This window comes from Nicotiana sylvestris, chromosome 2, assembly GCF_000393655.2.
Source record: "Nicotiana sylvestris chromosome 2, ASM39365v2, whole genome shotgun sequence".
Lineage (NCBI taxonomy): Eukaryota > Viridiplantae > Streptophyta > Magnoliopsida > Solanales > Solanaceae > Nicotiana > Nicotiana sylvestris.
In genome coordinates this window covers 112,890,995-112,916,178 of record NC_091058.1, presented here as the reverse complement: position 1 = coordinate 112,916,178, position 25,184 = coordinate 112,890,995, and the positions used below count along the sequence as shown (strand labels likewise).

The following is a 25,184-nucleotide window of genomic DNA, read 5'->3' as shown; positions in this document are numbered from 1 at the left end:
CCTCTCTTCCTTGTATAGCCTTAACAGAAATTCAAAGAATTGCTCCTTTGTATGGAAAAGTGTTGTCAAAGGTTGGGAAGTATGTCACAAAGGTATTAACTGGATTCCCAACACTAACTCTAACCTAGGTGTTTGGGACTCAAATTGGATTCCTCATTTCAAAAATCTTAGATCCTCTCTAATAGGTCATCTCACTAAAGAGTCTATTAATCTCTCTATACGGGATATTTGGGTTAAAAATAATTGGGACTTTGGAAAATTACCCTTCACCCTCCCTGACCTTTTAAAAAATAGCATTCTTTCAATTTACCCAAAGCTATACCCCCAAAGACACGGCGACCTGGGCCATGTCTAGTAACGTAAATTCACATTGAGTAGTTGTTACAACCTTCTAAACTCTGCCAATCATTCTATTGCAAGTTTCGATTGGATCTGGACACTCAACTGTCCGAATAAAATAAAAAAATTCCTTTGGAAATGTCTTCACAATAAGCTATCAACTCGTGCCTACCTCAATTATATAGGGATCAACATTGACCCTACATTTTTTACTCTGTGTGCAAATCAGGTATTGAAAGTATTGATCATATTTTCATCAAATGCCCAGCCGTTTATGAATTCTGAGATAATTTAGGTTTTAATAGCAGTACTAATACCACCTCTAACTATTGGCTAACTTTCTTACGAGACCTTCATCCTCCATATCTTCCTAAGCTCATTAACTGGACTGGCCTTTTTCCATTTGTTATTTGGAACATTTGGTTAAATCGTAATAATAATGTGGAAAACACTTCATCAAAATTTTCTACTAAAAGCTCAGTTATGCTGACCACTGAATATAAATTGCTAACACAACAAAATCAATCTCTTACTAAGAAGCATGCAATAAAGGTCTCATGGCATAAGCCACATGTGGGTCAGCTGAAGCTTAACGTAGATGGTGTTTTCAGTAAAAACTATAACCTAGCAGGATTGGGAGGCTATTTCAGGGACAGTCATGGCCATTGGATTCTGGACTATCAACATCATTGCCCGGCTTCATCTCCACTTCAGTGTGAACTGGAAGCTCTAAAAGAAGGGCTAAAAATAGCCTTATCTCATGGTTTCACTTTACTGGTGATAGAAACGGACTCTATGGAGGTAATCCAATCATTTACCAACGACAATGAATCTAACTATATGACTGTCAACTATTGCAGGTGGCTAATGCACCGGCTGAGGGAGACGAAAATAATCCTTAACTTCAGAAATGAGAATCAAGTGGCACATGGACTGGCTAAGAAAGCACTGGAAAAGCTCCTCGATCATCAACTACTAGTTAGGCCCCCTAGTAATATCCTAAATAAGCTAGACGCAGATAGGGTTGGCTATATTTATCTAGTAAAGAAATTACCTATTGTTGTTTTGTACGATCTTGCCAGACTGGGCAATATGAATGTCCTAAGTTCTACTATCACTGAGGATGATGTAATGAACTATGTTACGTAACTCTATATAAATATCTATCTTTGTTTGTCAAAAAAAAATAGTTAATTAATTTATTGTGTATATAGGTACCCTATATTGATAAGAATAATTTTAAATATATATATATATATATAACATTCTATGTATTTTGCTCGCAGGAAAGAAAAAAGATTGTCTTATGTCTATTAGAATGAATTTGAAATAGCTTTTCAATTTTTTTAGAAAAGCTTTTAGATCTTCAAAAGCTATGTATTCTTCCGAAAAGTGAAAAGTTGAACATATAGAACTGGAACTAAGTTTATTTTGAACATATTGAATGATGATTGAGGAATTTTATGGGGTACAATTTTTTCCTTTATTGAGTTAGCTATATATAAGATCAACATTCATCTATTTCAAAATTTTAAACTTTATATTTTATACTCAAATATAACTTTTAGCAAGTATATTTACATATTGAGATTAGGTACACCGTGAATTTTACCAAATAATAAACACTCTTAATCAAAAAGAAAAAGAAATCGTGCGTCAGAATTAGGCAAAAAAAATTAACTACAAAAAGATCACCTAAACCTAGAAGGCATTAGTTGCAAATAAAGTCATTTAATACTCCAACATAAAGATTTGAACAAGAGGCGAAAATTTGGGCTAGCCAAAAACATTTTCACTACAAAAAAAGGTCTCTTAAACCTAAAAGGTACTCTATTAACTACAAAATAAACAAATTTAGTACTCCAAACATATAGGAGCTAAAGGAAGAGGAGAAAATTTCAGCTAGGCCGAATTATGTTAACTACAAAAAAGATCTACAAAACCTTGAAGGTATTTAACTATTCTAACGTAGGGAGTAAAACCAATACGCGAAAATTTAGGGAAAATTTTATTAGTTTTCCTAGACTGTTAAAATAGAAAATAATTAAATAAATATTCCTAAATTGCAGGAGAATTAATTAAATGAGTATTCTTAAATAGTATTGATAAAATACTCAAATTACTATTTTATTCAATGTGAATTCTATATTTTAAAGGGTAAAAAAGGTGAACGAAATTTTGCTAAGGGCCTTCGTGCTTTTAATATAGTACTAGTTTCTATAAACATGCGTTGCACGTTAATAATGGAACGTAAGGGTTAAGTCAATTCTTTATATGAAGAAGCATCAAACTTAATTCATGAGAAAATCATATATATAGGGGAAGTGAAAGAGTTTTCATAAATTATCTTTTCTCGTAATCGATGTTTTTGTTCTACAACTGCTGCAATTAGCAATTTATTTTCAACATTTACTTTTATGTAGCCTTTTTGGCAAAAAGAATATTAATGATCACCTTTGTTTGTAAATATTGTTATTCGTACATTGAATCTACCATTTATGTATCATGTGTACACAAAAATTAATTTGTCAGGTTTTACACACTCAATAAAGCAGTATAATTATTTTATAATATTCTGAAAATTTTTACCTCATAGTCGTTGATGAGCTATTAATTTTGAAATCTGCAATCTTCATTTCTTTGATAGCTTACTTGATTTATTTTTAGCAGTCATATATACTATCATGCATGTATTTTAGTATGGAGCTTAATTAGTGAATTATTAGATGTTTCATAACTATATTGTAAGTAGTAATATTTTGTGAGGTGAAGAAATAATATTGTATAGTACTAAATTTGTAGCACTTTATTTCTTGTCTATTAATATTCTTATTACAGTCTTCGGGAGCTCTACTCCCGGAACCAAGCTATTTGCTGTTTTATTTCGATTTTAATGCTAAATCTTGTATTTTATTTAATTTATTTATCATTTTGAGATCAAATCGATTCGCTTGTCTAGAAACCATGCACGTTATAAATTTAACTGTATCATTTTACGGGTAAACAGAAATATGACGCAAAAAAATTTCCGCTGGATTCAGGATGCTTATAACTTCTGATTAGCTTCAAGATCATGAAGACTGAAAATTTTGGTAATTTTTGTCTTAGAATTTTGGTTTTCTCCTTTTTATTTTTTTGATAGAACAAGGAATTAAAGGTTGAAATTGTAGAAGATCATTAAAATATTCAACTGAATAGAAGAAAAGAAGAAGAAGAAGAAGAAGAAAGAACAGGAAATATCATTAGTGGGGTTTTAAGGCTTCTAGAGAACAAGATATGTATCGCTGCAACACTTTGGTTTGTAAGCCTTTTAAAATTATTTCTCTACACTCATTATTAATTTTTTCACGTTTCATACCCAATATAATATTTTCTACTACTTGAAGAATGAAGGATAGGAGGTGTATCTTGTCAAGAGTGCCGATTAAATTGAAAATATGGTATGGCAAGATTTTCAATAAGCGAGTGAATACCCGGTAGCATTGATTGAATGGGGTCATGGGAGAGAATTCATTTGATGAAGGAGAAAGTCCTTCGAAGGAAGAAGCTTCCGACCTATCCTCGATCTCTTTCTCGATGGGGAAAATAGCTAAATGGTAAGAAGGAAGTGACCTCAGTGGAAGAGGTGGGTTAGATCTTCTTTAGCTTAGCTGGGAAGATTGTAAGCCTTTTAAAATTATTTCTGTACACTCATTATTAATTATTTCACGTTTCATACCCAATATAATATTTTCTACTACTTGAAGAATGAAGGATAGGAGGTGTATCTTGTATGTCCAAAAGGGAATAGAATTACAGCTTCCATATTATTAGCGTGAGTCAAGCCCTTATCCTACTACAAATCTTTATCCTAACATGCGCTATTTCCCGTTGTTTCCTTTCTTTGTGAGGTTTGACGCTAAATATTTTAAGGATATTATGTGTAGTTTATATCGAAAAAGAACTCCCATCTTAGGTGATTTACAATTATATTCTTGAATTATAAAAATATTTAAGGTTATAAAAGTCTATCAATATTTTAGGGATATCTAGCCGTTCAATATTTAGCTTAAAGTATTCGTGCTTTTATAATAACTAGTCTCTATGTAAATGCTTTGCATGTATATCTTTCGCTAACGGTTAAAAGATAAGGTAAAAAGAAATTTCGTCATATAACTTAATATTACCGGTTTCGAATTAATCGGTAAATATCTTATGCTAAATATCTTACACATATTAATATATCTTTTGCTAACGGTTAAAAAATAAGGTAAATATCCAAATCGATTAATCCGAACTTATTTAGATTGAATTTAGATTGACATTTCTTCGATCCAAAAATCTAAACTGGTCGAACGCCCACCCCTACTTACAATCACATATCTTATTTTGCACATTCAATAAACCTATATACTGTTTAAGCATACTCCAGTCTCCATGCCTCTTTCACATGTACACATTAGACAGCCTTTACTTTCAACTATCACGTTATTCAACTTAGTTTTAATATCATGACTAAGATCGTTTTTCCACGATTGACCAAGGTAAAAGTAAGAAAATCAAAGAAACTAATCACAAATACGAATAATAAATAATACCAGGCTATTGCCCTGTCTAACAATATATTCTCTTCGAGATAAAATAATTTTCAATGCATCTTACAGATACAAAATACTCCAACGAACCATCTTTTACTATTCAAATTAACACTCTCTTAGCAACAAAAAAATTCAAACCAGACACAAATACTCAATCATATCACGTTTACGCAAGACCGGAAAATTAAAATTGAGATTAATTCAAAATCATTCAAGTAACCAGAGTTGTCGTGACCAAGTTGAATTGTTATAGCATTAGAACTTCGAATTCATATTAAGCTACGACTTTAAAAATTCTATTGTTACTTGACTTCAAACTCCTGTAAAGTAGGCACTAAACATTACAGATTTACCCATACGCTAGTATTTTATTGAAGAAATAATTTTACGTTATAAAGTGTACAAAAGTCAGTTAATATTCTGGGGATATTTTTGTCGTTCAACATTTAACATGGAACATTCGTGCTTTTATAATAACTAGTTTAGTGTACGTGCATTGCACGTGTGACTCGCGTCAAGTAAATATATGTGCAAGAACGATGTGTTTGACTACAGATACTTCATCCCGATTTTGTATTTTTTTTCTTATCAATTTAGCAATGATATATTTGTGATAATTTTCATATACACTAACCTTAGGTTTTATTACATTTTTAATTGTTGTAATTTCAAGGGGCAAAACTTTAGAAAACAATTTAGAAAATTAGAGTTTTTGAATAAGAAAAATGAATCTAGGAGGAAAAAAAAATTAGGGCTATTCTCATCATTTCAATCCCATTTTATTCCCCTCTTTTGAGTCGTCTGCTTATTCTAATCTCAAAAAAGTTTATCCAATCAAAGTTGGCATGAGAGCAATATGTAAATAAATATCAAATATGTGAATAAAGTTACAGATGAACATAAAAAATACTAAGCAGCATGGAGTTTAAATCAATAATTAAAGCTTAGATCATAAACTAATATGATTATGTCATCCTGCCAATAAAATTTTCACAAGAACTATGAAACACATAGCACATTAAAAACAATCTAAAACAACAACAACAACAACAACAACAAACTCAGTATAATCCCACAAGTGGGGGTTTGCGGAGGGTAGTGTGTACACAGATCTTACTCCTATCTAGAAAGTAAAAAAGGCTATTTTCGATAGACACTCGGATCAAAAAGGGATGAAAAGAAAGTTAAAAAAAATATTCATCAAATAAATAAATGTCAAATATAATAAAAGAAAATTGAACTTTTCTGTAAAACCCTATTCGAACAGAAAAAAATAACTTTTAAAAGCCCATCCAACAATTAATAACTAACCGTGAAATCTTACGAACATACAAAATATTGTAATAGCAATACATGTATAGAAATAATTGAAAGTTTTAAACCGAAAAAGAGGAAAAAGATGTTTCTCAACTTGAAATTAATAGGTAATTTGTCCTAGTAATTTCATATTGTAGTCCTATGGGCAGTCAAATATGTACCTATTGTATTTTTTTTTTTCCAACTTTTCTGTCAAATAAAATTTACTACACTCGAATGTTAGAAATTACAATTACACTAACATATTTCGTAAGAAAGTCAATTCAAATCATTAAATCTTGATAAATAGTGGATTGAATCTAATTTCAGTTTTCCTTCTTTGGACATGAACTAGAGCTTTATGTAGTTGCTATTTATGTATTTCCGATAAGAATATCTTTTAAAAAAATTTACCACTTTTTAAATTGTGAATGAATAGACTTACCACGGAATATTAAATATATTGTGGAAGGATAGCCCTTCAAATGCCTACCACAAAGTGTTATGAAGTTCGTATATAATGTATAAATCAAAACTTATTTTAAATTTAGTAAAAATTTAGTTGTTTTTAAGCTTTTTAAATATTTAGAATTCGTAGATAGTTTAAATAAAGAAATATTTATAGCCAAAAATTTAGTTGACTTAAGTCCTAAATATTAGTGAAATAACTTAAATTGCAGTTTTGTCTAGTGTGAATTCTATTTTTAAAGAGTAAAAAAGACGAACGACATTTCGTTAAAGAAATTCGTGCTTTTAATATAGTATAGATATATAGTGTGATGACCCAAAAGGTCATCACTTATTTTAGAAATGAATTCTGCGTTCTGAGGCCTTAAAAACCTCTTTCAGCATCACCTTGATTTGCATGCGCAGTCCGGCCACGTAGCCGAAAAGCCAACATGTGAAAATTTGTGAAAAATAATGAATTTTGACTTTAAAATGAATTTAAGTTGACTTCGGTCAACATTTTGGGTAAACGGACCTGGACCAGTAGGAAAATATGGGACTTGGGCGTATGCCCGGAATCGAATTCCGAGGTCCCAAGCCCGAGAAATGAATTTCTGAAAGAAATTGTTTCGCTGAATTAATTATAAAGTAAAGAAAAGAATTTATGTTTGAAACCATTGGTATCGGGGCCGTATTTTGGTTCCGGAGCCCGGTATAGGTCTTATATATGATTTGAGTCGAGCCTGTGAAAATTGGTAAGGAACGGACTTGAAATGACGTGAATCGGACCTTATTTGAGAAATTTGAAAATTTTGAAGTTCTTAAGTAATTTCATGATTTTGATGCTAAATTCATAGTTGTTGATGTTATTTTGGTGATTTGATGGCACGAGCAAGTCTGTATGATGTTTTAGGTTGGTATGCATGTTTGGTTTGGAGCCCTGAGGGCTTAGGTGAGTTTTGGATAGGCCACGGAGTAGAATTGGACTTGGGAAAATTGCAGGTCTTCAGCTGGTATGGTCAGGTCTGCAGGCTTCGCAAATGCGACAAATCCTCGCAAATGCGAAGAATGGACCTGGGCAGCCTTAGTCGCAAATGCGACTAATGGTCTCTCGCAAATGCGAAGATGATCGGAAAGCTGATTGGGTCACAAATGTGAAAGTCCCAGTTTCTGAAGGGTTCGCAATTGCGAACCCTGGTCACAATTGCGATATCAGAGACCTGTAAATTCACACTTAGACGCATTTTTAACCATTTTTCACATCTTCTCAAAACATAAACTCTCTTGGGCGATTTTCCAAAGAAAACTTCTTCTCCAAATCAATTTTAAGTCGTTTCTAACTAGTTTTCTTCAATCCTAAACATCTTTTCACATGATTTCAACTCAAAATCAATGATTTTCATGAGGGAAATTGGGTGTTTTGGGTAGAACCTAGGTTTTTCAAAAATTGAGGATTTGGACCTCGACTTGAGGTCCGATTTCAAAACAAATTATATATTTGGGTTCGTGGGGGAATGAGTAATCGGGTTTTGGTTCGAACCTCGGGTTTTGACCATGTGGGTCCGGGGGCAATTTTTGACTTTTTGGGTAAAACTTTGGAAAACTTACTTTCATGCATTAGAATTGATTCATTTAGCATTTATTGACGTAATTAAGTAACTTATGGATAGATACGAGCGAATTGGTGGTGGAATCAAGAGGTAAAGCGATAATTGAGACTTGAATTGTGTTCGTGGCATCGAGGTATGTGTTTGGTCTAACCTTAGCTTGAGGGATTAGGAGTCGTGTCTTATTTGATACGTGTTAATTGTGGAGTACGACGTATATGCATGGTGATGAGTATCTATATGTCGGTGTCAAGCATGCCCGTAAATCTTGTATTATAATTGTTATGACTCCGTTGTGGTTTATTGCGCTTCACATGTTATTATCATTATTGTTTCTTTGTCGGGATGTTTGTTTTGATATTATTGTTCCCTTGCCAGGATGTTGTTGAAATATTATTATTCCCTTGTCGGGATGCTGTTATATTGCTCTTGTTCCCTTGATGGGATTCTTTAGTGATTGTTATTGATTTGTAACTGGGATCAGGTGGCACGCCGCCACGGAAATATATGAAATGGGAGCGGGTTGCACGCCTGCAACGTGATATATGAAATGGGAGCGGGTTGCACGCCTGCAATGAGATATATGAAATGGGAGTGGGTTGCAGGCCTGCAACGAGATATATGAAATGGGATCGGGTTGCACGCCTGCAACGAGATATATGAAATGGGATCGGGTTGCACGCTTGCAACGAGATATATGAAATGGGATCGGGTTGCACGCCTGCAACGAGATGTGAAATGAAAGTGAATTCTGCATTTGTTTTCCTTATCCTTGTTAGTAATTGGATTTTGGTTCCTTTATATTCCTCTTGATATTCTGTTGTTATTTGTTATTCCTCGAAGCATGTTTTCCCCCTCCCAGCTTTAACTGTAATTATCTGCTTTTATTTTTCCGTTGTACATGATTTAACTGCACATGTTTATTTGGTAGTCTGGTCCTAGCCTCGTTACTACTTCGTCGAGGTTAGGCTAGGCAAGGCACTTACCAGCATATGGGGTCGGTTGTACTGATACTACATTCTGCACTGTGCAGATACTGGTACTGGAGCGTTTGGACAGCAGTGAGATTGCTGCCTTCAGTCTAACAGGCGACCCGAGGTAGTCCTACAGGCGTCCGCAGGCCTTAGCATCACCTCCTATCTTTCCTTTATCTTGTTTCCTTTACTTATTTCAGAAACGGTGTATCTTTTATCTTTCAGACTTTGTATGTAGGATTCTTAGACCGTCTGTAAACTTGTGACACCAAATTTTGGGTGGAGTTATATTTAGACTTCCACAGTTTGTATTAAGATAAATTATCAGATTTTGTTTTCCGCTTAATTATTTCCGCTCTTTGTATGATATCTACTCATCGGTGATAATGGTTTAAAACCGAAAAAGGTTTAGTAATTAGAATAATTTGATTGTCTAGCTCACATTAGTAGCCGCCATCACGACTCTTGAGGGCGAGAAATCCAGGTCGCGACAGATAGATTATATGTCCAAGTCACAACGTAAAAGTAAAATATTATGGCTGCAAATTAAAGTATTTAAGTTTCTAAGGTCACGCATGAAAAGTTAGATTCTTGCAAAGCTACATCAACGGTGAAAACCACTACGTCCTGATTTTTGTCTCTCGTACATGAACTCAAATTGAATGTTAAAACTCTCTCCCTCCTTCCTATTTATTTTCTTTTTCTAAATATCTTTGTTATTACAGTAATTATGAGGATGAAGTTTGTGAATTTTATTTTAATGAAAACAAAAATTAAAAAGAAGAAGAACAACAACATCAACATCAGTTTGTCTACTACAATTGTTGGTAAATTACCTTTAAGCAAACATTGATGAGTATTATTTGGTTATTTCCAATAGATCCGTTACACACTTGAAGGTGTATAACTTTTAAGACTCAAAATGAAGAAGATTATAAACTTTTATAAAATTATCTTTCAAAAGAACAATGGATAACATTATCGACGTTGGCTTAATTATTCTCCACTGAGATAGGCAAAATTATTTCTGAAAGAAAATTTGTGTCATCAATTAAACAAATTAAAATATTTATAAAAAGACTGTTTATATTCTCGTGTGATAGTGATTGAGAAAAATCTATTATTAAACAATGCAATAATATCAGGATATGAAGAAGGATAAATAATACAACAAAAGCAAGAAGGCATGCTAAATCTCATAGTTTGTTCTTGATTAAAACAGAAACATGGAGTTAATTTTCGAGAGCGAATTCATGTAATAAAGAAAATAAAATTACCAGTAGAACGTGATCCTTCATATTGAGAGCATTATGGTCAACATGTTCTTGTCTAACTTGGATTGGTATGCCTTTGTATGACTATGAAACTTATGAAGATTAAACACCAAAATAAAAGAAGAAAGTAATGCTTAAAAAATATTAACCATGATTAAAGAAAAATTAGTATCTAAAATTCTAAATTAATCAACCTTTGGAAAAAATCTGCTATCAATTATTCTTTGATGAGATACTTACTAATAACCTGTTGTGCCAAAACGTGAATATGCAACTTATGAACAATTGCGGCGTTAATTCGGAACTCATGGATATGTTTTATAGTTCGTGCAATTATTAGAGTTGAGTAGGTTTCATTTATTATAGGGAAAAAAAGACTCTTATAAACCTAAAAGTATAGGGAGGAAGTCCTAGAAGTTAGGGAAATAATTAATTGTCTATTCCTAAATATTAGAAAACTAACTTAAATTACTATTTTGTATAGTGTGAAAATTAATTTTGAATGGTTAAAAAGGCGAACGATATTTCGCTAAGAGCCTTCGTGCTTTTAATATAGTTATAGAAGATAAATAGATATAAATATAGATAGATATAGAATATAAATAGATATAGATATAAATAGATGGATAACACGTAGTTCTTTCTTCATTTATACTATTAGCCACCCGATTTCCAAGTTATTCCCTTAAATGTGAAATCTAACCCAAAAGAGGAACGGTGCGGTGGGTATGGAAAATTCTTAATTATGGGTATTACTTTTTTCATTATCCTCACTCCTCAGTAATATTAAAGATCGAACTCATTACGTTGATGATCAAACTATTAGTTATGACCATAGATGGTTAAGTTCCAAAGGAATTCATGAGCAACATATACCTCCGCCTTAATTAATTAATTATAAATAGGAAAAGAGGATCTTTTCGTTTTCTTCCGAATAACACATGACTACAAAAACCGAAAGCAAGTAAAACAAAACAAAGAAACAAAAAAAGCTCAATAAATATAAAAAAAGGTAGATACATACCCCTGTCGATTCTTACGATTATTATCAGTATACAAGGAAAAAAGGATAAATACAATTACTTTCTAGCATACCGTTTTAATTAATATAGTTTCATCCTCAGTTTTATCCATACCAATCAACTCTCTTGCTCTCTCAGCTTGCATCAACCAGTCCGTTCTACTCAATACAAAAATCATGAGAAATGCACAAACAGCTTGAGCAGCCAACAAGCCCATGCAAAGGCCCAACAAGCCCATTTTCATAACAAAGCCCAATACAATTGCCAGAGGCAACCCAACCCCATAGAAAGAGCCCAAGTTTATATGAACAGCCAGAGCTGGCCTTGCACTGCCCCTCAAAGCACCACAACCGGTGGTCTGCGGGCAGTTGCCCAATTCACACAACCCCACCACCGGCATTGCCACCGCCGTTAGCGACAAAATCGCCTCATCGTCCGTAAAAACCTTGCCCCAAGCATTTCGTAACGTAGTCATAAATAGCATTGCTATGAAGCTAGTAAATATGGCACATAAAACTGCTACATGACATGAAGTCTTTGCTTTATTAGGTCGATTGGCTCCTAACTCATTTCCTACCCTTGTGGAAACAGCTAAACTTAATGCTGAGGGAAATATATAAGCAAGTGAAGTTGCCTGCAAGAGAATTCCCATTGTGGACACAGCTTCAGCAGCATTAAAAAGCACCCCTGATAATAATATCATCAGTTCATACCACCACCACTCTAAGCATACAGAAATGCAACTTGGGATTGCAAGACTCAAAATTGGCCTCCACCCATCAAAGCATTCAGCGGACCAACCTTGCCAAGATTTTCTATGAACATCAGAAAGAATAACATAAAGAAAAAGAACAATAAGTAGATTGAAATCGGCTATGGCTACAGCCATTGCAACACCTTTAATGCCAAGTCCAAGGTGATAGATGAGGAAATAGTTGATAGGTGCATGCAGGGCAAGGGAAAAAGCAGCGCTAAACGTAAGAGGGAAAGTAACATTTTGAGTTCGCAAATAGATTTTGAGAGGATTGATAAGGGACTGAAAGAAAAGATCAGGGAGACAGAATGATAGATAAGTAGAAGCAATGGATGAAATGGTTGGATCTTGGCCACAGAAAAGAAGTAAAGGTTCCATCTTAAGCCACAAGAGAGAGATGGGAATGGATGAAAATAACAGAATCAAGATTGTACGTTGGAGAGCTTGACCCATAAGAGGCCATTGCTTAGCACCACAAGCTTGAGAAGATATGGCTTCCATACCCATAGCAAGACCAGAAAGAACAGAGTAGCCTGTGATATTAGCTATGCCAATAGACAAAGACCCGCCAGCCAGTGCTTCTTTACCTAATCTACCCATGAACAGCATTGATATCATTGATTTTCCATATATCAGCAATCCAGCAGCGATGATGGGTAAGGCTATGGAATACAGCAGTTTGATCTCCTCCACAACCTAGAGTCAGATATTCCAGTGTCAACATTCAATGGCCATCTAGATTTCTAAACATTCTTTCTAAAAAGAAAAGGGATTTAAAAAGCTAACCTCTGAAATGGTTGGTCGATGCTTCTGTCCTTGTTCATCACCTGCATGAGTTGCTTTCAATCTCGGAATACTCGGATCCATCAGCAGAGGCGTTGAAGTTGCTAGAGCCATCAGGATGAGAATCCGAGTGAGGATTGGTGAAAAAGGGGTGCGACAGAATTGGCGACTCCACTGGTGAAGTTCTCCTACGAGTTTATAAATGCAAATATTGTATCTTCTTGCTTTATGAATTATGCCGCCTACTTGTTTTTCGTATTAATTGCTTTGTGACTCAATGAGACGGAAAGAAACAGTAACTACAGAGGACACATTGAATGTACAAGCGGAACAGAGCAAATGGAAGTTGTCGTGTGTGATAAAACTACAGAGTACACAGAAGAGAATCCAAGTTCATTCGCCTTTGCAATGAACACTCCTTTCACCTTCTATTTTAACGAGCAAATGTACGCATAGCGTTGATATGTACCCGTGGGTGAGTGGTGAGTTCGGTGGTTTAAAATGGAGTGAGTGAGACACAGGAAAGATAAGGTGGAAGGTGTACATGGGGAGGACCTTTGTCATTTCTGGACTTGAAGCCAAATCTTTTGTTGGATTCCATGCAAATGCCAAATTTCAGTAAGCTGTCATCACATCTCTTCGTCATTTAGATTCTCTGCCTTCTGTTGCTTCACATTTTTAATTTTCAGTTTAATTTTATTAAAAAAAAATTCATAATATCATTTGCTTAATATCGGTAGGATGCATGAACCATTATTTAAAAAAATTCGGGGGTTACAGATCTCTTATTCTACCATCGATCGACAGAGCAGAACAAGCAGAAAAAAAAAGAAGTTAAGTTATAAAGCCGTATGATAGGTGGTAACTATCTTGTACGGTTCGGGGTAATCGGTGTACTCCGATTAGTGGGGGTAAGAGGCAACAAGTACTTGATAGAATAGTCAAGATATGCAACTAGAACACCATCTTTACACAAAAAATAATAATAATAAAATAACACTATCAGCAGGGGTGGATGCACGCCTGAGGAACCGAGGTCACGCGACACCGCTTCACCGAAAAATTTTCGACAAAATAACACCATTTAACATAAATTGTCTCTTGGTGTGTTAGCTATCTCCTTGATTTTGCTTAAGAGGTAAGAGGTTCAAACGTCAACAAGCTCTTTTTTTTTTTTTTTGCTTTTGCAAATATTTGAGAGAGCCTTTGCAGTTAAAAATTCTGATGAAGCAGAATTCAACTCATGACCTTTTCTAACTTAACACTCAATAAAACTAACATACTAAAGTTATTTTTTGTCTAGAAGTATGATAATTAAAGTTATTATTCTCGTTCTTCTATAAATTTCGGTACTCCTTAAAAAAATTCCTGCGTAATCTCCTGACTGTCAAATTATTTATTTCAAAGTCAACTGCTATATATGGCAACTGTGAATTAGCAACTTAGAAAGGAAAAAAAAAGTAACAATGTCACATGCAACAACTAGTTAAAATACATCATTTACATTGGGAAACTAAGAAGAATAACTACCTCTTACAAGTGATAACTTGTATACACTAAAGTGTGTATAAGTTAAATTGTTTTTTTTCTCTTCGAAAATAAAAGTGAAAAGGTAAGTTATAACACTAAATAAATAAATGTGAATAGTAATAAATGTCATTCCAGCGTTACCATAAAACTCGAACCCAATTCTAATTATTAGGCCCTCCCATTTTAACTCCAGAGAATCTGGGGGATTTGCATCGTCTGTGGGTGAGGATTGAGGAAGAAAGTGTCATCAACGTAGCATGGTAATCACCACGTATATGAAAACTCTCACAAAGCATTGCACGTGTAAGCACACATCACTTCTCCTTTGTCTAGGAGTTGATAAGTAAAGCCATGGAAGATGAAGATCCAAAAGGCAAAAGGAGGTCAAAATATATGTTCCACGTGCAATTTTGGACTGGAGTTTAACAGATTTTCGTACAAATGTAAATTTTGGTTAATGAAATTTTTTTGTCTGCCTGCCAGATTTTCGAAACCCGTATTCCTTGCTACTAGCGGTAAGAACAATCGGAATTAGAGGCAACACCATCAGCTAGCTTTTAAGCATTGGCGAATGACAGTTTGTTTCAAAAACTAATACTGAAATATGCTTTAATTTGACTACTTCGATTAACCCTTTTTGTGTTCCCCGCAGAAACTTGAGTAGATTTATCTGGTTCTAGTACCATAAGTCCATAGCATCAAATTAACATGGCATTCTCTTATTACCAAGTGTAATCAATCTATCTAACTTGCAGCATCCCCTGCTGCTCATGAACCTAAATTGCAAAAATGGATTAAGTAGGATTCTAGGGGACTTGTACAGGTAATAAAGTAGATATATATATTTCTCGTGTTTTTAGTTTAAAATAACCCATTATTGACGGAAGCCAAGATGATGAGAGTACTCTCTAAGTCATCAGCAGCATACTTAGGTAGGCCACCTTAGTCCAGTAAAATTGTTGTATGAAGAGCAGACATCCATGGCAAAGGTGCCGATGATATTTCCCCTTTTTCTCATAAAATTTAGGGACCATATGGTTATACATCCTCATTGTGTTCCCTTTCTTCCCTTCCATAAGACAGGATCTATCTCTATCAATATCTTCCACAGTTGATCAAGAAAGAGACGGACAACAAACACTCAAGACTAATTGCCCCGAACAAGTCATGCACTGGCAATAAGATTTCACGTGACCCTTCTGTTTCCATGGAAAATTTCATCAACCAATTGCTCCGTTTCATTGCTTTGCATGTCCCCTTCAAATGTGGGGACCTAACACTCCTGATTATTGCATGAAACTGAAGATTCTTATCTTACTTTTAAGTTTGTGCTAAGAAAAGAAAGGTTATAAGTGATGGACCAACTGCATGGATTTGCCGAATCAACTCCCCATCTTCGTTATTGATTGACAATATACTATCCACATAACTATTAATACATGCTGGCAGGGGTGAAGCTATGTTGGCCCAAGGATGGCCAACTGAACACCCTTCACCGAAAAATTATACTACGTATAAGGTAAAATATTACTTGTTATTGATTAAAAATAGACTTTGAACAATCTTGCGTAGTCCACTGCCAAAGGGTGTTCAAATTAAAAAATAGAATTTGAACATCACTAGCAAAGGGTGTTTGAATTTCCTGGCTTCGCCACTGCATGCTGGAGCCATAGACCAAACACTTACTAGCAACCCCTTCGTTATGTGATAATATATACTGAAGTCTGAACGATAGGATATGAGTTATCGGTAAATATAAACCTCCACGGGGTCAGAGAGAGGAGGTTCACAAGTTCGTAATGTACCTTCTTTTGTCTCTCTAAAAGAATGGTCACGATAAATTATATATTCCCTAGAGTTTTTTGCACAAGGCATTCACAATAGAAGTTTATGGAAGACTTGTATATTGAGCGTCAGTGGAAGTAATAAGCAAATGTATTAGTTGGTGCACCTCATAACAAATGTTACAGTGGAAATTCCCAAGGCCAAGAATATCATTCAACTTTGCCTGCATATCACATAAAATCATTAGGAGAAAATAGACATAATATAAAACTGGGAGTTTTTTATTACAAACAATTGTTTAGTGACTTTATCTGATACTTAGGTAAGTTAAATGACTTTTTCTTTATAAGAAAATAGTTTAGTGACTTTGGTGCAATAAAGTAAAAAATAGTACAATTATCCCAAGTACTATTGGGAGGTAAACTATCGGCTATACAAGTTACTTTTTGGAAGGATGGTAATGGACATTGTGAAGTACTGGGATTGGAGGGAAATGATTCTTTTATACCACTGATTAATGAACGGACCTTTCCTTCTTTCTTATAAATAGTAGACAGAGTAAATTGTAGAGTAAAAGCACAACTGGAACTCATCATTGGGAAGAAGACTGCATAGTTAGACAAGATCCAAATTCCTTCAGTGAAAGCCATTTAGGATATGTTTAGTTTTCCCTCAAGACTAACCGAGGTATAATTCTTGGAACAATCAAATGAAGACACCTAGCAAGCTTTCGTTATTCTCTATCCCATACTTGGTTTAGGGGATTAAGATTGAGTTAAGGGTAGATAGTTCAACTGTTTTCCAAAAACACCAAGCATGTAGCAATCACTTATTTTGCAATTTTTATCAAGAATATCATAGCTAATTGGGCATAAAACTTTACTCAAGTACAATTGAGGGAATCTAACTGTATGTGAAATTAGACATAGACTAGGGAAAAGAAAACGACCTGGAGAAAATACATCTTACCTTCCCACAAAAATAGTCTTGTTCTCCAGTAGCATTTTTTTGCTTCTTTCTTCTTAGTAATTTTCATCCAACTTTACATATGTAAATCTATTTATACATATCCATAGTCACTACAATCTCATCGTGGAGAGAAAAGATATATAATGCAAATAGAGATAAAGGCCTTTGAGGGGCCGAGCAGAAAGCACAGCTAAATATAGTTAGTAACTTAGTATAGTTTAAAGTGTTGGTTAAAATCCAGAAATTTACAACAAGAAGCTTCAAATGGTACACATCTAACCTCTTGGAGTCAAGATTTTAATGGATGTCATTATCTGTAAAGCAGACACAAATATAACCTATTTAACAGTGTGGGGACTAAAAGCAAGACCTTAAAAATCTGCTCCACATCATGCAACTCATTCATTGATCTGGGCCTGAGCAGGTCTATTCCAAAATCTTCTTAGAAAGATCCCAATTAATTTATTTGGCTTCAGACCAATCTCCCGGTCCCAACCAAATCACTCTTTGAATGGGGATAAAAGATATATGATGAAATAGAGATGAAGACTTTGAGCAAACTGACTAAGATAATAATACATACTAGTAACAGATTAAAGAAGTTGTTCTCTCTTGTCTTTATACTATGATTCTCTTTTCCTTCTATCAACTTCTTTTCTCTCAGAAAAATTGGAATTACAATATTACAACACTTATTACGGTTTCCAGCTCTATGCCTATTAGATGATTAATTCATTAAAGTTCAACAACAGTAACACTAAAAGTCCTCCTAGTCAAAATCTTGTAATTTCAAAGTAAGGCCATATCAGTTGGCAGCAAAGTATATAGGTTGTCCTCCCCTTTCTCATGCCTATTAGATGATTAATTCATTAAAGTTCAACAACAGTAACACTAAAAGTCCTCCAAGTCAAAATCTTGTAATTTCAAAGTAAGGCCATATCAGTTGGCAGCAAAGTATATAGGTTGTCCTCCCCTTTCTCATGCAATATAACTCGTGATGGAAAACTGTGATAATGTGCCAGTTGCTACAGCTAACCAAGTTCAATGGCCGCATTTGTGAAAGATAGTGGACTATTCAAGTAAAAATTGAAAAGTGAAGCTATGGAAATGACTAAAGCCAAGAACAAGAACTCCACAGATCATCTAGAAACATTGATTGGCACCAAAGCATCACCAATCCCTAAGATTCAAGATAACAGGACCCTTCTAGGGCATAACCCCTTGGAGGGTTGAAATCAAGAATGCAATCTCCTCATTACCATTTATATAATCAACATTGGACATCATGCATAAATGAACTGAAGTAAATTGACAAGGTCCAACAAAGATTTTACGTGTGGAAGACCCCAATTGCTCCAATTTAAAGGTAGTGACCATTTGAATCTTCCCTAATTCACATCTCGTGTAGAGTACCATCAGATTGCTAATAAATCTGTATAGCCCCGTCCCTATTGACATAGGCAAGGAGCTATGTTATGCCAGAACTGAAATCATCTTGAAGATGAATATCACATTCACCCAAACCTACCCCCCAAGAACGGCCAGGTCATCAACCCTCATTTGCGCCCATAAACTTGACAAAGCACTGCAATATGATCCAAATTCATCAACAGAACTCTTCCCTCCTTTTAAGCAAGTGAACCTATCTTTCTTTTTTATTACTAAAAAAGAAGAGCTAAAGAAATGAAAGAGGTAAGAGGAAAATTATATTTATAAAATCTAGTCGAACAATGAAATGCTACCTACATGGTAAATATCATGCAGCCAAATAACACTCAAAGATAGTACTGTAAAAGTGGAGAACTTTTTAATCATAATACGTAATTACTTGGAATCTCATGTGTTTAGATGACATTTGCATGGCCTCATCCCTTCACAGCATCTCAAAAATCTGCTCAGAAGCATGGTCAAAAGTTGACATGCAAACGTTACTGAGACAATCTAGAACTTCAAAAGAATGGAAATAAGAGATAATCGTGCACATATGCTCTGGCAAATGGCAATACAACAACACACGGGTCCAAATAACCCATAATCTCATTCCTGGCATTAAACTGATGTTTCCATGCGATAATAAACAAGAGGAACAAAATTAAAAACTTACATTGATGGGCATTTCTGCTATGAGAAGGCCACTATTTTCTTCAATACTTTTGAGAGTAACAACTTCACCTCCAACAACCATGTTGATCACAATTCCATCTGCACATAATCCAGAAACTTATGTGATATGATCAAGAAAAACAAAGCTAACATGGCACAGTTATGAATTATGTAGAAACACTTGATGAGGGGGGGGAATAAAGGAGTTTGAAGGAAGGGATTGTTAGATCACATCCTTCATACTGAATCCAAGGTGGAAGAAGAGTTATAAAGGATATGTTGTGAGTATTAGTTATGTTTCGTCTTGTTTTTCTTTACTTCCACCCTCTTATTTCTTCTCTCAAGTCTCATCTATTCTCTTGTCAAATTCACTTCTATAGTATGGAATGAGAACCTGCTGCCAAACAAGTAGCCATGCGCCTCGTATATGTTTCCTACATAAGAGCACAACAAAGTAAGTACATCTGCACGTTCTAAAGTACAGGACACAAATTCAAACAATTAAATGCAATTGTCAAATGAAGTAAACTATTTCTTTCACTATACATGCTTTTTATAGGGCAACTCCCTCCAACAATTTCAAGGATCAGATGTGCTCCCGAAGAACAGAAATGAGGAATAATAAGACTAAAGAATAAAGGACAAGAAGACTCTCATCAGCCAATGATACATTCTTTTTTAATAAATGTGGTGTTCGGGCCAGCTTGTGCGCACCTCGACTAACTCCACGAGATATTTGCTACCTCCCACCAGCAACATGTACCAAGTAATTCTATCCACCAAGGCTTGGACAGATAGAAGAAATCACCTCGTAGTTTTTTGTCTCGTAGGGAAGTGAACCAAAACCTCATTGTTCTAACCAACTTCATTGACCGCTAGGTCACACCCTTGGGTGCGTCCATGCTACATATTATACTCATGGAGAAAAAAAGATAACTGCAACCCCCAATAACAACAACTAGTACTATGCCTCAATCTTAAACAAGTTGGGAATTGCAAACCCAAATACCTAAAAAAATTAATGCACATTTAAGAGTATATCGAGTTTATTGTTTCACAACTATATTAATTATCAGCTAGGTGAGTGGAGTCACATATACACACTATATATGTGCAGAAATCGAATATCTCTTGACTGGATCATCAATGCAGTAAATGGTAGCAGCATTTGGGCTGCTAGCCCCAGCTTAGCAGTCAAGTTTTTCATTAAGTTGACTAGGCCCAATTTATTATTTATCAACAGCTTACACATATTGTGCAGCTTATTGGTTGTTTGTGCATAGCTTCTGGATATATTCTTTTCAGCTAAAGTCAGTGAAGATACATATTTAATGCATTCCCAGCTTTGAGAACTCTCCATATGTTCATATTCTTCATTCACGAATACAGAATACACTGGAATTTTCTCTCTATCTTGTGTTGCAAATCTTTCAAATTGGTGATGACTTCAGCCGACATGGTTTTAGAGCAGATTCAGGGTCTGACAAGCAAGATCATGATAATTTCTCTTAGATTGATGTTAGGGTTTTCCAATCAAGCAAACCTTACTTGCATGTCTGGATCTCTGGAGCAATTAATGGGTTATCTTTCATGTTTAAGGTTTTAAGCCTTAATCTCTGACTAATTGCTCTCATTCACCTTTGGTTGTTGCCGTTCCTCATTGTGTACTTCTCTGCCTAATCAGCAGGCAAATCCTTAAAAGTCCTCTGATCCTGATCTATATACACACATCAAATTATCCTGGAACATGGTGGTAGGTCGTCTCTTGATGTAAACATGTTTGGTGGTGTGAAGAGTCCCGCGTCGGTGGTGAAGGGGATGGGTGGTCTCCTTACATGGACTTGGGCAATACTAAGCTCATGAGCTAGCTTTTGGGGTTGAGTTAGGTCCAAGGTCCATTTCTTTCACATGGTATCAGAGCAGGATTCATCCTCAACTTGATATTAGGCCCCTGTATTCTATTGTTCACGCTCCAAATATCCAGTCTTGGGCGTTGGGGGGTTTTGGGGGGAGGGGGGTGTGAAGAGTCCCACATCAATGGTGAAGGGGATGGATGGTCTCCTTATATAGACTTAGGCAATCCTCACCTCATGCGCTAGTTTTTTGGGTTGAGTTAAGTCCAATGTCTATTTCTTTCACATAGTATCAGAGCTACGCCCATCCCAATTCATTATTACCCGATGTTGGGCCTCATCTTATATTGTCTACACTCCAGATATCCAATCAGTTATCCAGTCCTGCGTATGGGGGGTGTGAAGAGTTCCACATCGGTGGTAAAGGGGATGGGTGTTCTCCTTATATGCACTTGGGAAATCCTCACCTCATGAGCTATCTTTTGGGGTTAAGTTAGGCCCAAAGTTCATTTGTTTCACAGGTCGAAGGGGGAAGTCATTCTTATTGCACTGCTTGATAAGATTAAGTTGGTTATGCAAACGTCAAGTATTCCAACCACGTGGTGACTCACTTCTCCTCACGTAGTTGGAGAGCTGTTTTGCGAATGTCAATTATCCAAAACCACGCAGCGATTCACTTCTACTTAGATCATCAGAGAGGTGCAATGACATGATATTTTTCATCTATGCAAAATATAATTAAAAAGCAATTCAAATTGCTGCTCATGTAAGGCAGAAAATAGCAACAGGAGCAACCCTCCCTATATTGCAGTCACTATACAACCTCCTCTCCTCCCTCCCTCCCCCCCAAAAAAGGGGGGGGGAGTTCTACAATTTCAGTTTCTTTTCAATGTTTAAATCGTTAGACCATTTTGAATCCATCTTATCTTAGTCCATTTGACTTCTAATCACCAAGTCATATTAACAAGAAAGCAAACATGTGTAGGCAAAAACAATTTGGATAAGTACATAGTTACATTTGCTCGGTGTACCTTCTTAATATGTTTTTTCGGCTTCTAATTGGATCCTGCAATTCATGAATTGTATGTCTATCCGTCTTAAAATAAAATCCAGAACTTGAATGAAAAAATAAGAAGTTATATAGCACCTCACTATTACACACATTTAAGCATCAACCTATGAAATGCGAATCCTATTGAATCATCCTTGGGTGCATTTACACAACCAATCTATCAATTACAGCTAAATCCTAAACTAGTTGGGATCAACTATAAGAATTCTCTACATCCATTCAGATCCATTCGGTTTATTCCAATATTAAATAATGTACTTTAAGGCAAACTAGAGATCATCTGAAACTAAAGATTCTACAAATGTCACCTAGTTTTCTACACTGCACATAAACCTCCAACAAAACTGAAAACAGTCTGCAAAACACGTGACCAAATGTAAGTGTAGAAACAACAATGTCTTAATTCAAACTAATTTTTGAAAAGCAAAAAATAACCGGGTTAAATAGGAGTGTCAGATGATTGGTATTGCCTATGTGGGATCATTTGCTTCTGTTGTTATGCTCTTGGTTAAGTCCGCATGGATTATAGATAATAAGTCTTTTAAGAGAACTTCTCTCCATGTGATTTTATGTCTACCTCGTTAACAGGAATTTAACATATTTTCTTTATGGTCATATTCTGGCATCGTTTTCAGTTTCACTTTCCAACAGAGAAAATTAGGCTGCATGTTATGGGACAACGCCTTATGAAAGAATCCGAACGGAAGGAAATAATGGAACTTCAATAGCTGAGAGAAATAGGCAGGTGGAACTGAGTGGACGTAGGCCAAAGGTCAACTTTAGAAATTTATGGTTCACTCGTTCCTACTTCTTAAAGGTTAGATCTCTTATTCTAAATTCCAAACCGAGAACAGTGCTTTCGTTTCACAACGAGCCCACTCGAGTGCTGTGATCAACAATTAAAAGTCACGCCTCTAATTAACAAATCTTCAAGTCCCACGAGTAAGAGCTATTAAAATGTTGGAAAGAATGATTAAGGTAATATAAAGCCTGCAAGAAGAGTACCTTCTTTGTTGGTAGCTCATAGTTAATCAATACACGAGCATTGACAGGTGATTCGCCAGAGTTAACAAGGGGAAGGCAAGCATCCGTGACAACTATCAAATTAGATTTCTCCTCTTCTTTCTCTGTTTCCCCTGCATCTCCATGTTCAGTTGTAGCCTGCTTGTTCCACCTCATTGTAGCCTGTCTAAACCTAGATAAAACCCTTGCACGTTCCACTTCAGCAAGATCACTGTACTGCAATTTTCACAATTTATATTCAATCAATCAAATAACCCTCAATCCCAAACAAGTTGGGATCCTCTATATCAATTTCCCACTGTTAAGACTAATTTCATTCAAATAACATGTTTAACCATTCAATCTTTCTTTAACAATTTAATTTTAAAAGTAAATTGAAAACTTTGAAACGAAGAGGAAAAAGGTGTGCTGAGAGATATAACCAGAGCGGCAATTGTAATATGTGAGAGAGTGGAAAGGGCGGAACAGACAGCGTCGAGCTCGTCACGAGTGCTGCAACTAACTACAATAGGTAAACACCGAAGCCGGCCAGCCATGCCCAACAGATCCACCAAAGTCTCCTGTTTTATTTCATTTCATCTCAAAAAGATTGAAAAGTTAATTGTTCACGAAATTGGAGAGTAAGATAATTACCATTTTGAACTGAAATCTGTCGACGGCTAGGTAAAAATGACGTTGCTGGCTGAAATTGAAGTTTGACGGAGAAGTTGATAATGGAGCTTCATTGGGATCCATCAATGACCGTTTGCTTATTTTGCTTTGCCTGAATATAATTGAAGAAAAAGCTCACTGTTTCCTCCGCGGATTCACCCTTCAATTTCCCGAATACACCTTACCAGTAACCTCCCACTCCACAGTTGAGCTTGTTCGCATTTTCCATCTTCCAAAAATTTACGAATATTCTCCTTACACCCTCGAAATTCGAATATTATGAAATACTTTATCTACCTTATTTACTTTTTCGTCCGTTCAAAAAAGAATCCTTTATAAATTTGGAAACGATTTAGCTTAAATTTTCAATTCTATCCTTAATGAGAAATTTTTACAACCACACAAATATTGTGGACTACTTTTTGACTTGTTTAGGACCACAAATTCCAAAAGTCTTTATTTTTTCTTAAATTTCGTGCCCAGTCAAACAGGTTCACATAAATTGGAATGAAGGGAGTACAATTATTTTAAAATAACTTGTACTACATATTTTAAGAAAGAAAACACGAAAACTCTTCGAGTTTCCGCACAAAGAGGGGCAGCTGTGAGCACGTGATTTTTGCCTTACGAAAAACTACTCCAAAATAAATCAAAAAATAAAATAAATTTCTTTTACTGTGTAATTTTTGAATTTGCGTGGTGTTAAATACTTGTGTTATGTCCGTAAGTGTTTACATTGTCATAATAAAATGAAAAAATAAAATAAAATACATATTGCATGCATATAGGATTTAATGATACATTTAAAAGATAATTTAAATAAAATCACAAAAATATGCAATAGTTCTATTTAAAATATTCCACTGTGTGATTGATGTTTTGTCTATGTGTTAAATAATTGTTATAAAATAATAAATATATTTTGTGAATTTAAAATTGTTTTACAATTAAAATTAGAAATTTAAATTAGAAAAAAAGAAAAAAAAATGTATATATATGCAAAATCGGACCTGGATTAAAATCCAGGCCCAAATGAATTAATTCCCTCACCACAGCCCAATCCAGATGACCCTGTCCGGTCCAATTCAAAGCCAAAACCAAACGACGACGTTTGGTCACCTCCCA

The 25,184-nt window shown here is 35.1% G+C and overlaps 3 protein-coding genes across 6 annotated transcripts; 1 reads left to right on the top strand and 2 right to left on the bottom strand.

Annotated features, from left to right (window-relative positions):
• Positions 1-822: 822 nt before the first annotated feature.
• Positions 823-1,488, top strand: LOC138885428 (uncharacterized). The gene has a single exon (XM_070166376.1). It carries the CDS (start codon positions 823-825, stop codon positions 1,486-1,488), a length of 666 nt encoding a protein of 221 aa, XP_070022477.1.
• A 10,005-nt stretch (positions 1,489-11,493) lies between these two features.
• On the bottom strand, positions 11,494-16,026 carry LOC104224732 (protein DETOXIFICATION 48-like). The gene is made up of 2 exons (XM_009776422.2): positions 13,077-16,026; positions 11,494-12,986 (listed from the first exon to the last, which is right to left on the bottom strand). The coding sequence occupies exons 1-2, from the start codon at positions 13,185-13,187 to the stop codon at positions 11,601-11,603; spliced, it is 1,497 nt and encodes a 498-aa protein (XP_009774724.1). The 5' UTR covers positions 13,188-16,026; the 3' UTR covers positions 11,494-11,600.
• Positions 16,027-16,118: 92 nt separating this feature from the next.
• Positions 16,119-24,331, bottom strand: LOC104224733 (ATP-dependent RNA helicase FAL1). 4 transcript variants are annotated; one of them, XM_009776426.2, is made up of 7 exons: positions 24,042-24,331; positions 23,831-23,968; positions 23,391-23,624; positions 19,855-19,894; positions 19,462-19,559; positions 19,186-19,248; positions 16,119-16,611 (listed from the first exon to the last, which is right to left on the bottom strand). In XM_009776426.2, exons 1-6 carry the CDS (start codon positions 24,141-24,143, stop codon positions 19,231-19,233), a joined length of 630 nt encoding a protein of 209 aa, XP_009774728.1. In that variant the 5' UTR covers positions 24,144-24,331; the 3' UTR covers positions 16,119-16,611; positions 19,186-19,230. The 4 variants fall into 4 exon arrangements, with proteins under 4 accessions (XP_009774728.1, XP_070024239.1, XP_009774727.1 ...); XM_070168138.1 differs by lacking the exon at positions 16,119-16,611 and adding an exon at positions 17,363-17,444 and having other exon boundaries at positions 24,042-24,324; XM_009776425.2 differs by lacking the exon at positions 16,119-16,611 and adding an exon at positions 18,470-18,942 and having other exon boundaries at positions 24,042-24,324.
• Positions 24,332-25,184: the final 853 nt, after the last annotated feature.